We start from the raw sequence: 18362 nt of genomic DNA on the forward strand, positions 1-18362 counted from the left end.
AGTGGACATCCTTATCTTGTTCCTTACCTTAGAGGAAATACTTTGACCTTTTCACCATTGAGTTTGATGTTAGCTGTAGGTGTGTCGTATGTTTATTATGTGTCATATCCTTTATTATGTTGAGGTAGGTTCCTTCTAAGCCCACTTTCTGAAGAGTTTTTATCATAAATGGGTGGTATCACATATTTATTATTCTTTTTGGAGACTACATTTGACTCTTTCCTCCCCTTCCTGACTTCTAGTTTCCTGCCTTATCATATCCTAGACATACAATTGATTACAGAGGATCTATTACACATTTCCATTCCTCTCCACTTGCTGCCTCTTTCTCTGATTGCCCACAGTATACAGCTTAGCAGAGAGCCAACAGTAGGTACGATTTTGCAAAATATAAGGGAAATAAGTTTTGTCCTATTACCTATATTAATTAAAAAGCCCTTCTTAGATAATCTGAAAACTATGGCTTACATCACAACCCTCTATCATCTCTGAAGCCAGGAACTAGCACTTGGGGTCCTGTCTGATTCATTACTAAGGAAGGGAGGAGAGGTGATCAGTGGCTGTCTGGATGCTGTTGATCAGTAACTGAATCTTGGTCAACATTGTCTTTTCCAGACTTGACAAAATCCAGTTGGCTTTCTCACTGCATATTCTGGTGGCATCTTAAATCAGGCAGAGTTCAATAAACTTTCTGGAAATCTGGGATTTACAGAGATTGAAATAACTCCATTAAAGCCTAGATTGTCAAGGAATCTACCCCAGCTCTGGTTCTCTTCTTCACTGAGTAATTTATCTTCATAATCAAAAGACTAACACGTTCAGGTAAACTGTATTCCTGTGTGGGTTTAAATCTTACTGTTCAAAAGTCATTCTTGATAGTAAAAAATAAGGATGAGGGAAATGGATTGAAAACCATTCCACAGGACCCTCTATGGAAAAGGAGTCAAAGATTATAAAACATTAGAGGTTATGAGTTTAATGACATATAACCCAACATCTTCTTTCTGGAAAACAGCTTTTTTGAGAAGTGAGGATCAGAAATGGGTCACAGAGCAGATATTTCATTGCTCAGGAATAATAACTCCTCTGAGTCTGGTTTTCCTTCAGCCCTGCTCTCTACCCCCTAGTTGGCTAAATCTCCTTACAGAAGTCAGGATATGCCCAGGGGACCCTGGGTCAAATAACCATGACAACAGGCTGACCAGACTTTCTCTTCCTCTCTGCCCTCCTCTAGCTGGGAAGTGTTAATAGCTTTGCTCGAGAGCAATTGGATTTGTTTCCTCCAGACAAGACACTCGGCAGCCTGGGCTCTGTGGCACTGAGACAACATCAGCTGGAGTGAGTGTGGGGCTTCCGAGACGACCTTACCTGGTTGGTTTCTGAGAAGTAAAGAAGTTGAGGGTAAGGGTCTTCTGGGAATTTTACTGAGGATGAAGAGGCCTGCAGGGAAACCCCTGAGGGAGAGGTTATTGAGGGTGAATGACCAAGAATGTAAATACTCTGCAGCCACTGGCTTTTCCAGACCACAACTGAAATGGCTGGTTTTACGAATGGCTACTTTCTTATCTGGCTGAGCAGAGGAACGACTGGCTGCTATGCTTGATTAAAAAGAGAGAAATTAATGCAGAACTTTTTTATTAAAAAAAAAAAAAGACTAAACCTGAAACTCATTCTTTTAGTCTCTTGGACCCTCATCTAAGAGCTCCTAAACTTCATCTAAAACCTCTTATCTCTTAGAAGCTACTTTCGTTTTTTGTTTCTTACCCTGAATACTTATAAGAAACTTCGGTCTCGACAAGTAGGCTGCCAGGCCTCCTTGTAGGGCCCTAAGGACTAGCCACTTGTCTGTTACATTCATCCTCCAAATACCTTCTCTTCAGGGAACTTGAAGCCTGGGTCCCCTTGATGTCCTTGATGGATAGGGACTGACCCTGTGGATCTCAGGCTGAGGACTTTCTCATGGACCTAAAACCTTCTGCTTTGCAGCTTGAAGAGCTCCAATGGCAGTCAACAAGGGCCCTACCTTGCTGGATGGAGACCTCCCTGTAAGTAACTTGGGCTTATATGAAGCAGTAGACAACTCTGGGGGAGGGAGGAGCTGGGAGGAAGGGCTCAGGAGGCTTAGAGCAAAATATGTCTAGGTTATATTCATAATTCATTGAGCATTACATCTTCATTATTCTTGCTTTTGCAGAAGGCTGTTAGAGAATGTGAGGGGTGGGTGGGGGGAATGATGCCTATTAAAAACTAAGCACCTTGGAGAAAAAAATGGCTGGTGGGGGACAAGGAGAGGAAGGGAACTACTGTTTTCTAAAGCCTGACACACAAGTCCATGCTTTGTCCATCCAGGCAAAACTGAATTCTCAGGACTGAGACTCTGCATTCTGTAACTCCAGAGCCATCTTGGATATGTTCAGAGAGTCTATGTAAATGGCACCTCTTAGAGCTACACAGCACGCGTTATGTACGTGAGAAGGGACTACAGGGGCAGTGTGTCCAGTACTGTTTGTCTAGCCTGGTCTTCAGCATGACTCAGAGAGGTTTAACACATTTAGGTGTATTGATGCGTCCTGGCAAGGCCTCTCCAACTTAGGCACAGTTCAAATAATGAAACTGAAAAATTGTGAGCCTAAATAATATCCATCTTGTCCCGAGTCAGGCTTTAACTAACCTTTGCACTAGGAATCGCCATGTGTTGTATTTGATCATAGAACACAGAGAGGCATAAAATGGTCACGTGCATAATTAAGCCATCCTAACAGATGGTAGTGTATTTCCATCCCAGAACCTCTCTCCCTCTTTGGCTTTGCCTAAATCAGCTCCCGAAGGCTTTGTCCAAAATGTTAAAGAAAATTTTTCTTGTTTACAGTCATAGCCTTTTTCTAGTTCAAATTGTCAAACTCATCTGCAAGACCAAAACCTGAAATATTGTATCCTACAGTCTGGTGTACGTGCAAGTCTCCTACAAACAGAAGAAGCTAGGTCCTCCCCTCTGGAGAAAAACTATGTAGCAGTGCAAATTCAAAACTACGAAAAGAACCTGAACATCTGAGCCAGACTTGGGATGTTTATGTGGAGAATTCCTAATATTCCTAAGAATAGACAGAAAATACAATACCCTTCACTAGCCACAGCAACCAAATCCCATGGACATACTGCCTTCTCCTCACCCATCCTTTCACCCATCTTATGTTATTTTGAAGCAAATCACAAACTTGCCATTTCAGGCCTGAGTTGGAAGCCTGGCTCTGTGTTGTTGGGTAAGTCACTTCATATCGCTGAGTCTTTGTCTCCTCATTGGCAAAGTGCTGGTGACTGCTGACCTCAGAGGCTTGCTGTTAGAGTTACATGAGGTTATGTTACCGAAGCACCTCAATCAGTGCCTGGAGCATAATGGCACTGAGTAAATATTGTCTCTCTCTGCAAGATTAGAATCTGCATTTTTTTTTCCACTCAAAGACCACTTTTTTAATTTTAACTAAGATTCCTAGGTGATCCAAAGTTTAATTATGTGCCTGCTGCCAAAGTTAGAATGCATTAATAAGAGCCAAGCATCCCAGTAATGAGAGGTGATGGTCTCACTGGATCCCACACATTCAGATCACACCTGGAATGCTATCTTCAAGCTTGAGTGCTATAAAGGCTATGTCAAAATGTAGTGTGTGCAGAGGATGGAATTAGCAGATCAGGGCACTGAGTCGTTTATAAGCTAAGTTAGGAACTAGAGCTATTTAGAATACAGAAGGAACTGCTAAAGGCAAAGATGCTTATCTTCAAGTGTGTGAAAGGCCAGCCACTGAATGATGAAATAGATGTGCTCTGCATTATTCCACAGGGCAGCGGGTGGAGCAGTGGGTGGAGGTAGATTCCAGTTCAGCCAGGCTGTCCAACAAGGGGCATAGGCCACTCTATGAGGAGTGAGCTCCATTCGAGGAGAATTCCAAATGCAAGCCTCCCAGAGGGATATGGGAAGCACTCTTGCTTCAGAGGCCCCTGGAGGCCTAGGATTCTGTCATTCTGTCCAGTTGGCCAGTCTGAACACCTTAAGTGCAGCCCTGTCACCTATTAGCTCACATGACTGTGCAGGCTTTAGGTGAGGCCCTGGAGATACATTGGTGAGAGTCTCCTGGGGTGGAGCCAGGTACACAGGTGACCAGCACAAGCACAGCACCACGTGCGAGCCCAGACACATCCCTGGAGGGAGATGGTGACTTCTGATATGAGGGAGAGTCAGGAAGCTTCTCAGAAGAAACGATGCTCAAGCTGTGTCTTCTGCCAGACAGAAAGGGCTGTGGGAGGGAAGGGGAGCACCCCAGGCAGTGGGACCAGCACTGGAGGCAGGGAGGTGTGTCCCAGAAAGACCCGAAAGATGTTCAGGTGAAGCTCCCAATCCACGGTGGACTAAAGCTCTAGACAGGTGCAACGGCACACTCACTCCTGGCCATGAAGTTCAAGTTGAGTGGCTGCAGGGTGGGGTGGCCCCTGGAGGATGGAGGCTGCCTCAGGAGCTCTCCAGAGCCAGGACTGTGACCAGGAGAGCGTGGCCACCTGGCTCTTATGTTTCCTATGAGGCCTGCAGAGGCCTCTCTATTCTGGATTCCTCCTAGGTCATCTGGACCCAGGCCAGCCCTAGTGAGCACCGAGGCTCTGAGACCGCCTCCCAGGAGGCAGGAGAAGGAGCTGAGCTGATTTCTTTCGCTGCTTTCCTTCCATGCCAGGAGCAGGAGAATGTGCTGCAGCGGGTCCTGCAGCTGCCGGTGGTGAGCGGCACCTGTGAGTGCTTCCAGAAGACCTACGCCAGCACCAAGGAAGCCCACCCCCTGGTGGCCTCTGTATGCAATGCCTACGAGAAGGGCGTGCAGGGTGCCAGTAGCCTGGCGGCCTGGAGCATGGAGCCTGTGGTCCGCAGGCTGTCCACCCAGTGTGAGTCCTCGTGGCACTTGGAAGCTGACTGCCTGCCAGTCTTTTACCTGTCTGCCAGTCTGTCTGATACCAGCTTGTCTGTTTGCCTTTTTGTTTGTATCTGACTACCTTCCTAACTCTCTACATCCCATTACGTAGTTGTTTCATTTATAGATATAGATGCTTTAGATGTAGATATATGATGCTAATGGTAAAGAGACTGCCTGCCAATACAGGAGACGCAGGTTCAGTCCCTCGGTCTGGAAGATCCCTTGGAGGAGGGCATGGCAACCCACTCCAGTATTCTTGCCTGGAGAATCCCATGGCCAGAGGAGCCATGGGTCCATGGGGTCACAAAGAGTCGGACACGACTGAAGAGACCTAGCGTGCAAGTACGTTACTACGTGAGAGATGAGAGATAGATATAGACATAGGTCTCATCTCATCTATAATGCCTCATCTCTGATCCAGTTGGCATTTTCCTAGGATGATAACTGGCAGGAGAAGGGGTGGACAGAGTTATGGGGTGGGCAGTGGGGGATGTGGAGCATACGGCAGACCAGACACACAGTTTAGCTCCAGATCCAGCAGCAGCAGAAACTGGCAGAGTCTGGCACAGAGCCAGTGGGCAGGAGGGCTGGCCTGGCAGGGCTGGGGGGAGTAGAGGGAGAGGGGAAGCCCTCTGGGTCCTGCAGCTGATGCTACTGGCCCCAATACAGGCAGTGGCAGAAGAGAGCTGCCAGCCAGGGCCCTGAAGGTGGAGGACAGCTTACCAGGCCTGCCCCTGTTCAATTTGTTCTGCCTCATTTGAAAATATGGTCTCCCTGGCACAGCTCTTGACAGGACTGAGGGAAATTCCAGAAGTCTAGGACCTTCCACCATCCTGAAGAGAGTTATGGGTACCTGTGGATTTGGCACAACAAATAAGAGAGGACAGATACAAAGACCTGGGCCTGGGCCCACCTCCCTGCCTGCAAGCTCCTTAAGTAATCTCCCTGGGTCTCATTTGGCCCAATATCAGAAGTCAGCTGAGCCATCTGGGCTGTCTCTGCTGCTTGAGAATTTTGTGAAAACCTAAGATACCTGGAGAAAGAATATGTGAAAGAGAAGACGTAGGTATCCTTTGAAACTGATCTCCATGATCATGGGCGCAGAGCTGACGTCCTCAGTAGCCCCTGGGCCATGTCTTCCAGGAGCATTGGCATCCTCTGTTACTTGCCCCTTTCTCTTCCCTGTGACCCTCTTCCCACTGTTGACCATCTCACTCCTCAAGGTTAAAACAAAGGGTCACAGACCATCTGGCACTCTAGACCAGCTTGTCATCTCTGGACCTAAGCGGTGCCAGGCCAGCTCCCAGCAAGGTCTTCCCCTAAGGCCCGACTGCCTTTCCTGCCCCGCTGCCACTTCTGCTTTCTCCTGTTGTGTTCACCCAGCGCTCACCCAGACGGGGGTCATAGGAGGTCGAGAGACCAAGATCCATTGGCGATTCCCATAGGTTCTGTCACTTCCTCCTGACAACCCTGCACTTGACAAACAATGAACTTGAGGCTCAGCCAGGTTGTGACCTGCCTGAAGTCACATCGCAGATGCAGGCGCCGAGGTCTGAGAGCAGGTCTGCATGACTGCAGAGCTACCCAGAGGGGAGACATCCCAGTCTCAAGGAGTCACAGTGGATGGGGGCCAATGGTGGCAGAGGGCCTCGGGCTGCCTGGCGCTTTGGAGGTGGCAGGGCTGGGGATTTTGAGGGCTCCAAGGTGCCTTCCTCGGCACAGAGGCCCCTGCTAGGTCTTCACAGTGAAGGCAGGGCTCACCCCACCACGGCCTTTTGCTTCCAGTCGTAGCTGCCAACGAGCTGGCCTGCCGAGGCCTGGACCACCTGGAGGAAAAGATCCCCGCCCTCCAGTATCCTCCTGAAAAGGTGAGCCCCTCCCCTCTTCTCCGCACATCCACCTTCTGTTGTCACTGCCTCTCAGTGGAAGAACAGGCATGAGCCCATGATGCAGGATGGCATGGCATATGCCTTCCCAGGCTGGTGGCCACTGCCTGCCCCTAAAACTGCATAACTGGCTTCTTCTTCTCCCTGTGGGACCAGATGAAGGCAGGCTTTCTGAAACCAGCAGGCACAGCCCAGAGGCAGACTCTGGACAGGAGCTTGGGGTGGGGGCCACTGCTTCTGATCCCCCCTCTATGAGATACCCCATGGGCCTACATCATACCATTTGGTGACTGCTGCTGCTGCTAAGTCGCTTCAGTCATGTCTGACTGTGCGACCCCATAGACAGCAGCCCAACAGGCTCCCCCATCCCTGGGATTCTCCAGGCAAGAGTACTGGAGTGGGGTGCCATCGCCTTCTCCCATTTGGTGACTACAGACGCCTAAGATCATGGGTCACACTCACCAGATCTCAGGATTGCAGTCCCATGTCTTCACAATCCAACACCTTATGAACCATGAGACTGAAAAAGTCGTTTCACCTGGATACCTATTCATTGGGTATTTGCCGTGGTAAGGGCCAGGTCTGGTGCTTTAGGGGAATACATTTCACTCTCAGACCTCATCCATCTCACTGATAAAGTACCACTCATCTCACATTTACTGAGTGAGCCCTATGCTATGCCAGGAGTCATGACACGTGATTTATAGAGTCCTCTCCTTTAATCCTCTTTCCCCCTGGTGGCTCAGATGGTAAAGAATCTGCCTGTAATACAGGAGACCCAGGTTTGATCCCTGGGTTGGTAAGACCCCCTGGAGGAGGGAATGGCACCCCACCCCAGTATTCCTGCCTGGAGGATCCCACGGACAGAGGAGCCTGGCAGGCTACAGTCCATGGGGTCACAAAGAATTGGACAAAACCGAGCAACTAACACTTTCAACCTTCTGGGATGGGGTGGTATCCCCATTTGACAGAGAAAACTAGTGACTTCCCCCTAACCACACAGCCTGAAGTGGAGGCCACAGGAGAGCAGGGCTGTTCAACTCTGAGGCCTTGCTCTTCACTTATTTTTCCAGATAAAGGGCAATGCCTTTGTCATAAAGAAGCTCCTAAGTCAAAGGAGTTGTTGTTCAGTCGCTCAGTTGTGTCTGACTCTTTGAGACCCATGGACTGCAGCACACCAGGCTTCCCTGTCTTCACTGTCTCCTGGAGTTTTCTCAAACTCATGTCCATGAGTTTGGCATGAGTCATTGATGCCATCCAACCATCTCATCCTCTGCCATCCCCTTCTCCTCCTGCCTTCAATCTTTCCCAGCATCAGGGTCTTTTCCAATGAGTTGGTTCTTTGCATCAGGTGGCCAAAGTAGTGGAGCTTTAGCGTCAGCACCTGTCCTTCTAAGGAATATTCAGGAACCCAAGGAACAGTATTAAAAGGCAAAAAGTCAAAGGAGAGAAAGACATTACTTTAGTGCAGAATCTGTATGAAGGCCAGCCACATCCGTATGATCATCTAAGCACAGATGGGAATGTGAGAAGTGCTCTGAGGACAGAAGAGACAGTGGAGGAGGTGCCTGGAGGAGATGAGGACAAGTGTTATCAAGAAGGTGGTCACTGGGGGTGATTCTTGAAGGATGATTAGCATCTCAACAGGCTGAAATGGGGTGCAGAGAAGCCAGGAGATCTAAGTGGTTGCCGCAGAAAGGACTGGAGCCCTTTCCCTTTAAAGTTCAGCTTAATCAAGTTGCCCCAATACTGGCGCCAGTCCCCTGGGCCTTTAAATGAGACTTTCCTGAAGCGGGATGTAAGCCCTGCCAGAGCCTCACACCTGACTCCCCATCCTTGCTTTCACCAGATCGCCTCTGAGCTGAAGGACACCATCTCCACCCGCCTTCGCAGCGCCAGGAACAGCATCAGCGTGCCCATTGCCAGCACTTCAGACAAAATCCTAGGGGCCGCTCTGGCCGGCTGTGAGCTCGCCTGGGGGATGGCGAGAGACACTGCCGAGTATGCTGCCAACACCCGAGCTGGCCGGCTGGCCTCTGGAGGGGCCGACTTGGCCTTGGGTGGTGTCGAGAAGATGGTAGAGTTCCTCCTCCCTCCAGCCAACGAAGAGTCAGGTATCTGCCATTGTGGGGGGAGGGGGTTGCTGGAAAGGGAGATCCCCGCCCTGACCCTTGTCCTGCTGCTTGTGGATTAGGAAGAGGCAGCCAGGGCTCATCTAGCCAGTGCTCTCCCCAGTGGCTCAGAGGTTAAAGAATCTGCCTGCAATGCAGGAGACACAGGTTCTATTCCTGGGTTGGGAAGATCCCCTGGAGGAGGGCATGGCAACCCATGACAGTATTCTTGCCTGGAGAATCCCATGTACAGAGGAGCCTGGCTGGTTATACTCCTTAGGGTCACAAAGAGTCAGGCACGACTGAAGTGACTGAGCACACAGCCACTGCTGTGGAGCAAGGAAGGCCCAGCAAGATTTCCAGAGGGCTCCATTTTCATTTGGCCCCTCTCCCCATTTTTAAGTGGAGAAAGTGACTTCCCCAAATCTCCAGTGAGCTTGTGTTGGAGTAGGGTGATCCCTTTCCAACTCTAGACACAATCCAGCTTTGTCCAGCCCCTCTCTGATCTGCTTTCCTCTCCTTCCCGCCGCCCCCTGCAACTCCCACCTAGCCCCTGCCCCAGGACTCCAGGATGCCCAGAAACCTCCCAAGGCCAAGCCAAGCCTCGTGAGCAGGGTTGGGGCCCTGGCCAACACTCTCTCTAGACACACCTTCCAGACCACAGCCCGGGCACTGAAACAGGGCCATGCCTTGGCCATGTGGATCCCAGGTGTGGCGCCTCTGGTGAGTATCTGCCCTGAGTTGCCATGGCCTGGGAACCCTGTGGACCTCCTGGCCCCTCCCATCCCCTATCCAACTCCACCTCCCGTCCTGAGAATGTCCTGTCTTCCAGCCAGGGGTCAGGGGTGGAACATTAGGTCTAAGGATAAGAGACCTTAGGAGGGGTGGAGGGCTAACCCTCTAGGATGCAAGGGGAGAAGAGGACAGGCCTGCTTGTTAGGGTCATCCTGCCCCGCCCACCCTCTTCTGTCTCTCCCACTCTCCCTCTAGGTTCTATTCTATCCCCAACCTTCTTGGGAGAAAGCAGAGACCTCCCCCACCCATCTTCTCTGTAGGCACTTGGGAGTGTCACCCCTGAATAAGCAAGGTGCAAGGCACCAAACCCCTCCTCTGGGGCAGAGAGCCCCAGCTGGGCCATATCCCTGACTGCCCCCAGGCTTCTGGTTTCCCTTCTAGAGGCTTCTAATTGGCATCCCACTGCACCTCTGATAGAGTTGTCTTTTCTAGCCCCAGTTAGGGCTTATTCCCCCCAACACCACACACTGTATTTTAGCAGGGATAGCCTGGATTTTTCTCATAGGAACTTTAATAAGAAACTAAGTCCCCTGCCCCCACTAAAAAAGGAAATAAAAACATTACAGCATAAAGGTCAGTGTACCAGATAACCACTTTTCAGCCATCATGAGGGTGGCACTTTTAAAAGCACTGTCAAACCTGGCTCATTCACTCAAGCAAGTGTTTGCTGAGAGCCCACCACATGCCTGGTCCTGTAGGGAGCAGTAGTTCTCCCCGTCCCCTGCACTGGAGGTCACTTCCCCATGGGGACTAGACTAACTCCTGCGCCCTAGCCTAGCCCATAGCGGATGGAGGCCACTCTATGGCGCAACCTCAGACACCACCATTTACATAGAAAATAATGGTGTCCCCTAAGGTTGTATAACAAGGAGACTCTGTTTGTGGGGTCCCCTAGGGGTTTGAAATGAGCTGGGCTGTGCCTCAGAGGACACCTGCCCACCTGCCCAGGTCAGTTTCCTCCCATGGGACTCTCTGGCCCACTTGATTTTTTTCACTTTTTAAAGAACGGCAAGGAGTACCTCTGAAAGCTAAACACACACATCCCCTATGACTCAGCAACTCTACCCAACAGAGAGGAGAGCTTATATCCCCCAAAGACATGTTGGAAATGTTACTATCAGTTTTATCCTTAGCTAAGAAATGGGAACAACACAAATGTCCATCAACGGTAGAATAGGTAAATTTTGGTATATTTATTCAGTGGAGTGTGACACAGAAATGAAGAAGGAGAAACTACTCAGACACTAATGTGGGTGAATCTTACAACATAACATTGAACAAAAGCTATGCATGAAAGAAAACATGTGTGAGCCCATTCACAAATGGGCAGAATTAATGCTTGGTGATAGAGGCCAGTATGTGGTCCCCTTAGCCAGTACTGACTGGGTGAGGGGCACAGAGTTTTCTGGGGTGTTGAAAATGGTCTCTGTCTTGATCTGTGCTGGTCACACTCGCATGTGTTTCTAAAAATTCCCAGAGCTGTACACTAAAGCCGTGAGCACCTCAGTGGGTGTAAGTTATCACTCCACAAAAAGTTGGAACAGTCCGCTGGGGCCAGGCCCTGCTCGCCTCCCCCTACCCTGACCCTGGGGATGCGGGGCTTTGCCTGCTGGGGCTGCCTGGCCTCTGGCAGGGGCGGTTAAGCCAGCGGACCGCCACCTTCCCGCCCTCAGAGCAGCCTGGCCCAGTGGGGCACATCGGCGGCCATGCAGGTGGTGTCGCGGCGACGGAGTGAGGTGCGGGTGCCCTGGCTGCACAGCCTCACGGCCACCCAGGAGGAGGACCACGAGGAGCACACGGACACTGAGGGGGAGGAGACCGGGGAGGAGGAGGACTCAGAGACCGAGGAGAGCAAGCTCAGCGAGGTGAGGGGAGAGTGCCAGCCGAGGGGGTGTGCAGGAACCTGGGGGTCCCGCGGCCCCCTGAGGGGGTGAGGAGCAGAGGCACAGGGTGACACAAGGGTCTCTGCCCCCAGGCCCAGGGACGTGTACGTGGGTGCAGCACTCTTCCCCTCACCCCTGAGCACCCAGCTAATAGTTCTCTCAGCAGATCCTCACAACAACCCCATAAAATAGGACAGAGACTGTCATCCCCATTTTGCAGATGAAGAAACTGAGGTTCAGAGCACAGAAGCGACCTGCCCAAGAGCCAGGCCTATAGTTTCTTTTTTTTTTTTCCGATTTAGTGTCCAGATTCTTTTGCCTCCAGCTCCGGGGCTGGTGAGGAGGGGACGGGTCAGGGGAGTTGCTGTGGAGGCACTGACCCTGCTCTGGTCAGCAGGGGGCAGCCTTGCCAGGCTCACAGGGCCTCCTGGGCAGCGTGGCACACACCCTGCAGAAGGCCCTCCAGAGCACCGTCTCAGTCGTGATGTGGGCACCGGCGGCTGTGCTGGGCACGGCGGGGAGGATGCTGCACCTCACGCCAGCCCAGGCCACCTCCTCAACCAAGGGCAGGGCCATGTCCCTGTCCGACGCCCTGAAGGGTGTTACTGACAACGTGGTGGACACAGTGGTGAACTACGTGCCGGTGAGCGCCCCCCACCCTTCTGGCTAATGCCCGCCCCACCAAAAAAGCAGATTAGACTGAAGGGGCGACAGCGGCTCTCCCTTGCCCAGTCTCTGATCCTTGGTGCCCCAGAAACATTCTGACATACTGTGGCTTTGACTGGGGGGGCCTTTGCAGCCCCAAGTATATAGAGACCGGTGGCCTTGGCCTGATACCTTTCCCCACATCCATCCTTCCTACCTGCTGCTGGAGAGGTCACCAATCATCCGTCTGGGGCCCCCACTGGCCCAGCCCTCACCCCTCAGCTCCCAACTGAGGGGCCTGGCAGGTTTGCATGCTGCTCCCTGGGGAAGTGTTGGAGGGAGGCTTCCAGGACCCCTTGGGGGGTGGGCTGAGTTCCAGGGGACAGAAGCTGCCCCCATCCCAATTCCAATACCTGTTCCCAGCAGGAAAACCCCAGGGGGTGTCTACTATCACTTTGGGGGTCCCTGGGTCCCTTCCCAGAGCAAGTTAACAGGTCATGCAGGCACTAGAGAGCAGGTCAGAGCAGGAGGCCCCTTCAAGCTGAGGGTGAGAGGGCTGAGAGGGTAGGGGTGGGGAATGGGTTACTAGTCACTCATTCTCACCAAGAGACTTAAACAGGGGTCTTGGCAGAGAGCTCCCTTCACTTTGGACCCAAAATGGAGCCAGATGTGGGTACTCTGACCCAGGCAGGGACAAGGTGTGGGCTGTCCTTAGCTCACAGAATTGGGCCAAGGAAGAGTCAGGAAAGCCCCTGACCTCCCACTGAGGGACCTCTGAGGGGGACCCCGGGGTCCGGAAACTAGAGGGTGGCTGCCTGCCTTGCCTTGTGGGTCCGCACTTGCACGCCCGGCAGGGGTGGCCGTCCTCAGCAGGTTCCCCTGCATCTTCCATCCCCGTCCCACCCCCGCCTGTGCTCTCCGGATCGCGCGTGACCGCCGGGCCGCAGACAAGGCGGTTGTGGGAGGTGCAGGGACAAGGGCCAAGCCGAGGGCCCTAACGTGGCTGCCGGGCCCTCAGCTCCCCAGGCTGTCACTGATGGAACCCGAGAGCGAATTCCGGGACATCGACAACCCTCCGGCCGAGGCCGAGCGCCGGGAGGCGGAGCGCAGAGGGTCCGGGGCACCGCCCGCTTGCCCAGAGCCCGCCCCGCGCCCTGCGCCGCCCCGCGGCAGCCTGCGGAGTGCTAGGGGCCCGGGCGCGGAGGAACGCGTGGACGCCGCCGCCTTGCCGCGCGCCGCCTTCCCGGCCGTGCCCCGCGAGAAGCCCACGCGCCGGGTCAGCGACAGCTTCTTCCGGCCCAGCGTCATGGAGCCCATCCTGGGCCGAGCGCAGTACAGCCAGCTGCGCAAGAAGAGCTGAGCCGCCTACCTACCGCCCTCCCGGCCCGGCGCTTTTCCCCCACCCCGGGCCGGGCCGCTGTCGCGAGCAGACAGACAGAACCTACGAAGAAGTGAGCGTTGGCTTCCTCAAAGTAGTCCCGTTGGGTCCCAAGCCTCCTTCCAAAGACGCTGCCAAGGCACACATCTTTTGAGCATCCTCTTTGGGCTTAGCTATCAGAACCCATTTTTGAGAAACATCAGAGTAGCAGCCTGCTTTGATTCTAGGCCTTGGTTTTTTGATTTTTTTTTTTTAACCAAAAGATTAATTGCCTAACTTATCTCACTTCTTTCACCAAATTTGTGGCCCGCTGACACTGAACTGTTTCCAATATTTATATCCATCCTCTGTAGACAAATATTTGCTACCAGCGAGTAACCTGTCACCACGCCAAGGGTTCAAGCAGGCGATCCTGACACATGTTCAAGCCCCGAATGCAGAGATTCCTGTGAGTACACAGGCTCTCAGCTGACTCTTTTGAAGGGAACAGCCTGCGTGTGTGGTAAGTCGCTTCAGTCGTGTCTGACTCTTCGCGACCCCATAGTCTGTAGCCCGCTAGGCTCCTCTATCCATGTGATTCTCCAGGCAAGAATACTGGAGTGAGTTGCCATGCCCTCTCCTCCAGGGGAATCTTCCGGACCCAGGATTGAACCAGTGTCCCTTATGTCTCCTGCATTGGCAAGCGGGTTCTTTACCACTAGTGCCACCTGGGAAGCGCCTAGATACATATTAGCATCATTTTCTGAGAACCCTGCCCTCTTCACAGGCTGAGTCCTCGCCTGCGCTCTGTAGCGCCACCTTTCTGTTCCCAGCTACATTGCCATTTGCACCGTTCCAGTTTTACACCTAAGTTCACTCTTCTTCCACGTTTTTGAGTGCTGGCGCCCCCAGTCCTAGGAGACAATAGAGAACGTTAGTTATATAAACAATATATATATATATATATAGAATCCATGGGGCGTCCCTTGTGGCCCAGCGATAAGGAATCCACCTGCAATGCAGGAGATACAGGTTTGGTCCTTGGTTGGGAAATCCCTTAGAGTAGGAAATGGCAACCCACTCCAGTATTCTTGCTTGGGAATCCCTTAGACAGAGGAGCCTGGTGGGCTACAGTCCATGGGGTCGCAAACAGTTACACATGACTGAGGGACTGAACAACAACAGCATAGACCCTATAGCCACAGTTCATTCCAAACCCATTTTTGAAAATGTTAATATTTGGTACATTTAGAAATGCATACATATAATTTAAAATTCAAACATTGCAAAAGGCTGTGTGCTTTCCTCCCTGCATTCCCTGGTTCCCCTTTCCCAGAGCAGTCTTGGCAACAGTCTTGTGTACCCTTTCCACTACAGACTGAGGGCACACAAGCACACATGTGTACCCTCCCCACTTGTCATACAAGCTGTGGGGTGTTATATCACTGCTTTTTCACTCAGCAATACATCTTAGAAGTATTTTTGTAAGCAGTATGATAAATCCTCCTTGCTGTTTTTAACAGCCACATAGTAAGTGCTTCATAATATAGACATGCTATATTTGATTAAACCAGTTCCTTAATCATGAACTTTTCTGTTATTTCCATTTTTTTTTTTTGGCTCCCAGGAGCAGGGCTGCAATAAATATATTTATACAACAATGTTTCATGTAGATGTGTGCCTATATCTATAGGGTACATTTATAACTCGAAACCATGACATATTGAGTGAAAGAGCACATTCATTTAAAGATATTGATAGGTGGTACAGTGGATAAGAATCTGCCTGCCAACGCAGGGGCCATGGGTTCGATTTCCGGTGCTGGAAGATCCCACAGGCCGTGGGGTGTGGGCCGTGTGTGGCACGTGGACTTAGTCCAACAAGTCCATGCCACAATTACTGAGCTCGCGCCCTAAACCCGTGCCGCCCAAGTGCTGCAGCTACTGAAGCCTGCGCCCCTTGAGCCCCTGCTTCACAACAAGAGAAGCCACCACAATGAGGACCCCGAGCACTCAAGAAAGAGTAGCCCCCTCACCGCAACTAGAGAAAGCCTGTGCGGCCAAAGACCCAAAACAACCAAAAAATAAATAAATTCTAAATAAGAGAAAATACTGATAGATGATGCCAAATAGCTTTCCAAACTTAACTCGGTTTTCCTTGTTATTGTCATCTGCACCTGCACAGGTAATTCTGATATTTCTGTCCATCCTTTTTGACATCTGTATACACACGCTCATCCCCTCACCCATGAGCGCCCTCTTGGCCTCCACTCTGTCGAACACCTAGAGTCCACTCCCTGACTCTCCCTGACACTGACTCTAGACCCTGGCAGATCTTTGGTGTAATGAGTCGTTGGCCTTGATCCATGGTTTTGGAATCTGGGGATGTCCAGAATGAGAAAAGGGGAGTGTTGATGGACATACACAGGTGGACATGGTCAGGACCTTGAATTAGCTTTGGGATCAAGCTCACCCACCTCAACCCCCACCTCACCCTCTCCCCCTACCTCACGCTCACAATCCACACCACACTCAGCAGTTTCCTGGGGAGGGGGCTGTGGATCTGGCAAGTGGGGCCTTTAGAAGCTTATATGACATGTCTAAGAAGACAGAGTCCAGCCTAGCCCTGGCAGGGCCCCCATGGGCAGCTGTTGGAGACCTGGCCTCAGGCCTGGTGGTGTAGATAGAAACACCCAGTTATCCTGGGCATCACCTGCCCGCGCCGCCTTCTTCCTGGAGTTCCGGAATCCACACTCCTAACTGTCTGTTCCTCCATAGCCCTGGGGCCCCTCCTGCCAGGAGAGCCATAGAAGTCAACACACCCACTGGCCAGACCCAGACCCCTCACCCTGTCCTGGATCCCAACCAGGGTGCTGGGAACCAGCATACGGCACAGGCCCAGGAGGTAAACAACTTGTCCCCAATTATCATTAAACTGATAGCAAAGTGCTCTGAGCCTGGCCCTCAGTCTTTCTGAATACTTTCTGGTGAGAAATAAGAAATGAAGCATCTTCTCTAAATGACAGAAATTTGCTTTGTTGGCTCCAGGCTGGATTGTGGGGCTTTTCTCCTGAGAGACATCAGTTTGGCTGGCCTTCCTGCTCATGTGGGTGTGACGGCTCACCCACATTCTGGACCTCAGGAAGACCTCCCCCTCACGCTGGGATGCCAAGGTCCCTCTCCAGAGAAATACATTGTTCCCTCTCTTCTGTTGCAGCTCACAAAATGCACCTCCAACTGAATCACAGTTTTGGAGATGGAAAAACAGCCATTACACTTAATAACATACATTTATCATGCTTTTTTTTTTTTAACTGTGTTGGGTCTTCCTTGTGGCTCTTGGGCTTCTCATTGCAGTGGCTTCTCTTGCTGCAGAGCACAGGCTCTAGGGCGCACGTGCTTAGTTGCTTCCCAGCATGTGGGATCTTCCCAGACCAGAGATCGAATGCATGTGCATCGAACACAGGCAGAGGATTCTTAACCACTGGACTACCAGGGAAGTCCTACAACTTGGGTTTTAATGTTCATTGTATTAAGCATAGTTTTCCTAAACATTGAAGCTTGGTGGTATATTGGAGAAGACAAGAGTCAAATATGGCTTGAGTGATGGGGTGGATGGTATGGGGCATGCTGGAAGAGATGTTTGAGGGCGGTTTCCTGGACAGCTCCTGCTCAGGAATATGCAGGATGAGCCCCCTCTGCAGGAATTCCACTGACTGTTCACCCACAGAATTGCCTCCCCAACTGCAGAGGCTGGCTAAGAACTCTGTGGCAGCCCCACCTCCCACTAGCCTCTTCTAGGGCCAGTTGTCCAGCCAGGAACCCAAGGCTGGGTGGCAGTGTGGTCCACCAGTGGATCCCATGCCCATTCCAAACTGGGGACTTATGAGCCAGAACTGTGGGGCCAGGATTTCTCAGGCCATCCTGCTCTCTGCCGAGCTTGCTAGAAGGCCTGAACAGGAGCTCCCCAGTGCTTTCATCCATCCACCCCTAGGTCACCCCAGCTCTGGGGCAGAGAAGGGGCCCACGATGACTTCCTGGTGTGAGTGCCCAAGGAGCAGCCAGGGCCTCTGCCACACCATCCCACTCCCGAATATCTCAGAGGGGATGAGTCCTTCTCGGCTTTAGAAGAGGTAGCGAAATCAGACGAAAACAAGGCTGGAGGCTTCCTGGGGTCTAGGAAGGGAGAGCTTTGCTGAGCTTTGACGGGGCGTGGGGAGGGCTGCGATAGAAAGGAAGGGGGAAGGTCTCTGCGCCTGAATGAACAATCGAACTACAGTAGTTGATTTTTAGTTAGTATTAGTCGCTTAGTCGTGTCCGATTCTTTGCGACCCCATTATCTGTAACCCGCCAGGCTCCTCTGTCCACGGGATTTTCTAGGCAAGAATACTGGAGTGGGTTGCCATTTCCTTCTGCAGGAATTGATTTTTAGGCTACTGTTAACCGGAGTCTCAGGGTTAGCAAATGCTCGTGGAACGAAACTGTCTCCTAGTTAGTATTCATTTACCACTTTTTACAACTTGCATCATAAACCTGGATGCTCCGCTCCACCAGCTGGTGGGCTTTTCCAGCTCGGAAAATTCGGGCGGCCTTGTTGGTTGCTGTGTCCCCAGTTTTCAGCGAGTAGATGCTATCAGCGCTTAGCGCTCGCGATTCCGGGCGGTGCTGGGGGTCGCGGGGCCAGTGGTCCAGCCGGTCAGCCCAGGCCACGCCCAATTCCCCGCCCCTCCGCCC

At 51.8% G+C, this 18362-nt stretch overlaps 1 protein-coding gene across 4 annotated transcripts; it reads left to right on the forward strand.

The window, feature by feature from the left end:
• Nucleotides 1-1157: 1157 nt before the first annotated feature.
• PLIN1 (perilipin 1) lies at nucleotides 1158-13903 on the forward strand. Of its 4 annotated transcripts, none has more exons than XM_044933308.1 (9): nucleotides 1158-1371; nucleotides 1987-2045; nucleotides 4719-4923; nucleotides 6738-6820; nucleotides 8688-8952; nucleotides 9500-9672; nucleotides 11418-11609; nucleotides 12022-12270; nucleotides 13291-13903. In XM_044933308.1, exons 2-9 carry the CDS (start codon nucleotides 2001-2003, stop codon nucleotides 13630-13632), a joined length of 1554 nt encoding a protein of 517 aa, XP_044789243.1. In that variant the 5' UTR covers nucleotides 1158-1371; nucleotides 1987-2000; the 3' UTR covers nucleotides 13633-13903. The 4 variants fall into 4 exon arrangements, with proteins under 4 accessions (XP_044789243.1, XP_044789242.1, XP_044789241.1 ...); XM_044933307.1 differs by having other exon boundaries at nucleotides 1159-1338; XM_044933306.1 differs by having other exon boundaries at nucleotides 1161-1401.
• Nucleotides 13904-18362: the final 4459 nt, after the last annotated feature.

Source organism: Bubalus bubalis, chromosome 20, assembly GCF_019923935.1.
Source record: "Bubalus bubalis isolate 160015118507 breed Murrah chromosome 20, NDDB_SH_1, whole genome shotgun sequence".
Lineage (NCBI taxonomy): Eukaryota > Metazoa > Chordata > Mammalia > Artiodactyla > Bovidae > Bubalus > Bubalus bubalis.

Bases quoted from the DNA above. Each gene is read 5' to 3' on its own strand.
- PLIN1 (XM_044933308.1), top strand. From the start codon at position 2,001: ATGGCAGTCAACAAGGGCCCTACCTTGCTGGATGGAGACCTCCCT. The intron at 8,953-9,499 runs GTATCTGCCATT...ACTCCCACCTAG, and splicing joins TCCAGCCAACGAAGAGTCAG to CCCCTGCCCCAGGACTCCAG. The intron at 11,610-12,021 runs GTGAGGGGAGAG...TGCTCTGGTCAG, and splicing joins AGGAGAGCAAGCTCAGCGAG to CAGGGGGCAGCCTTGCCAGG.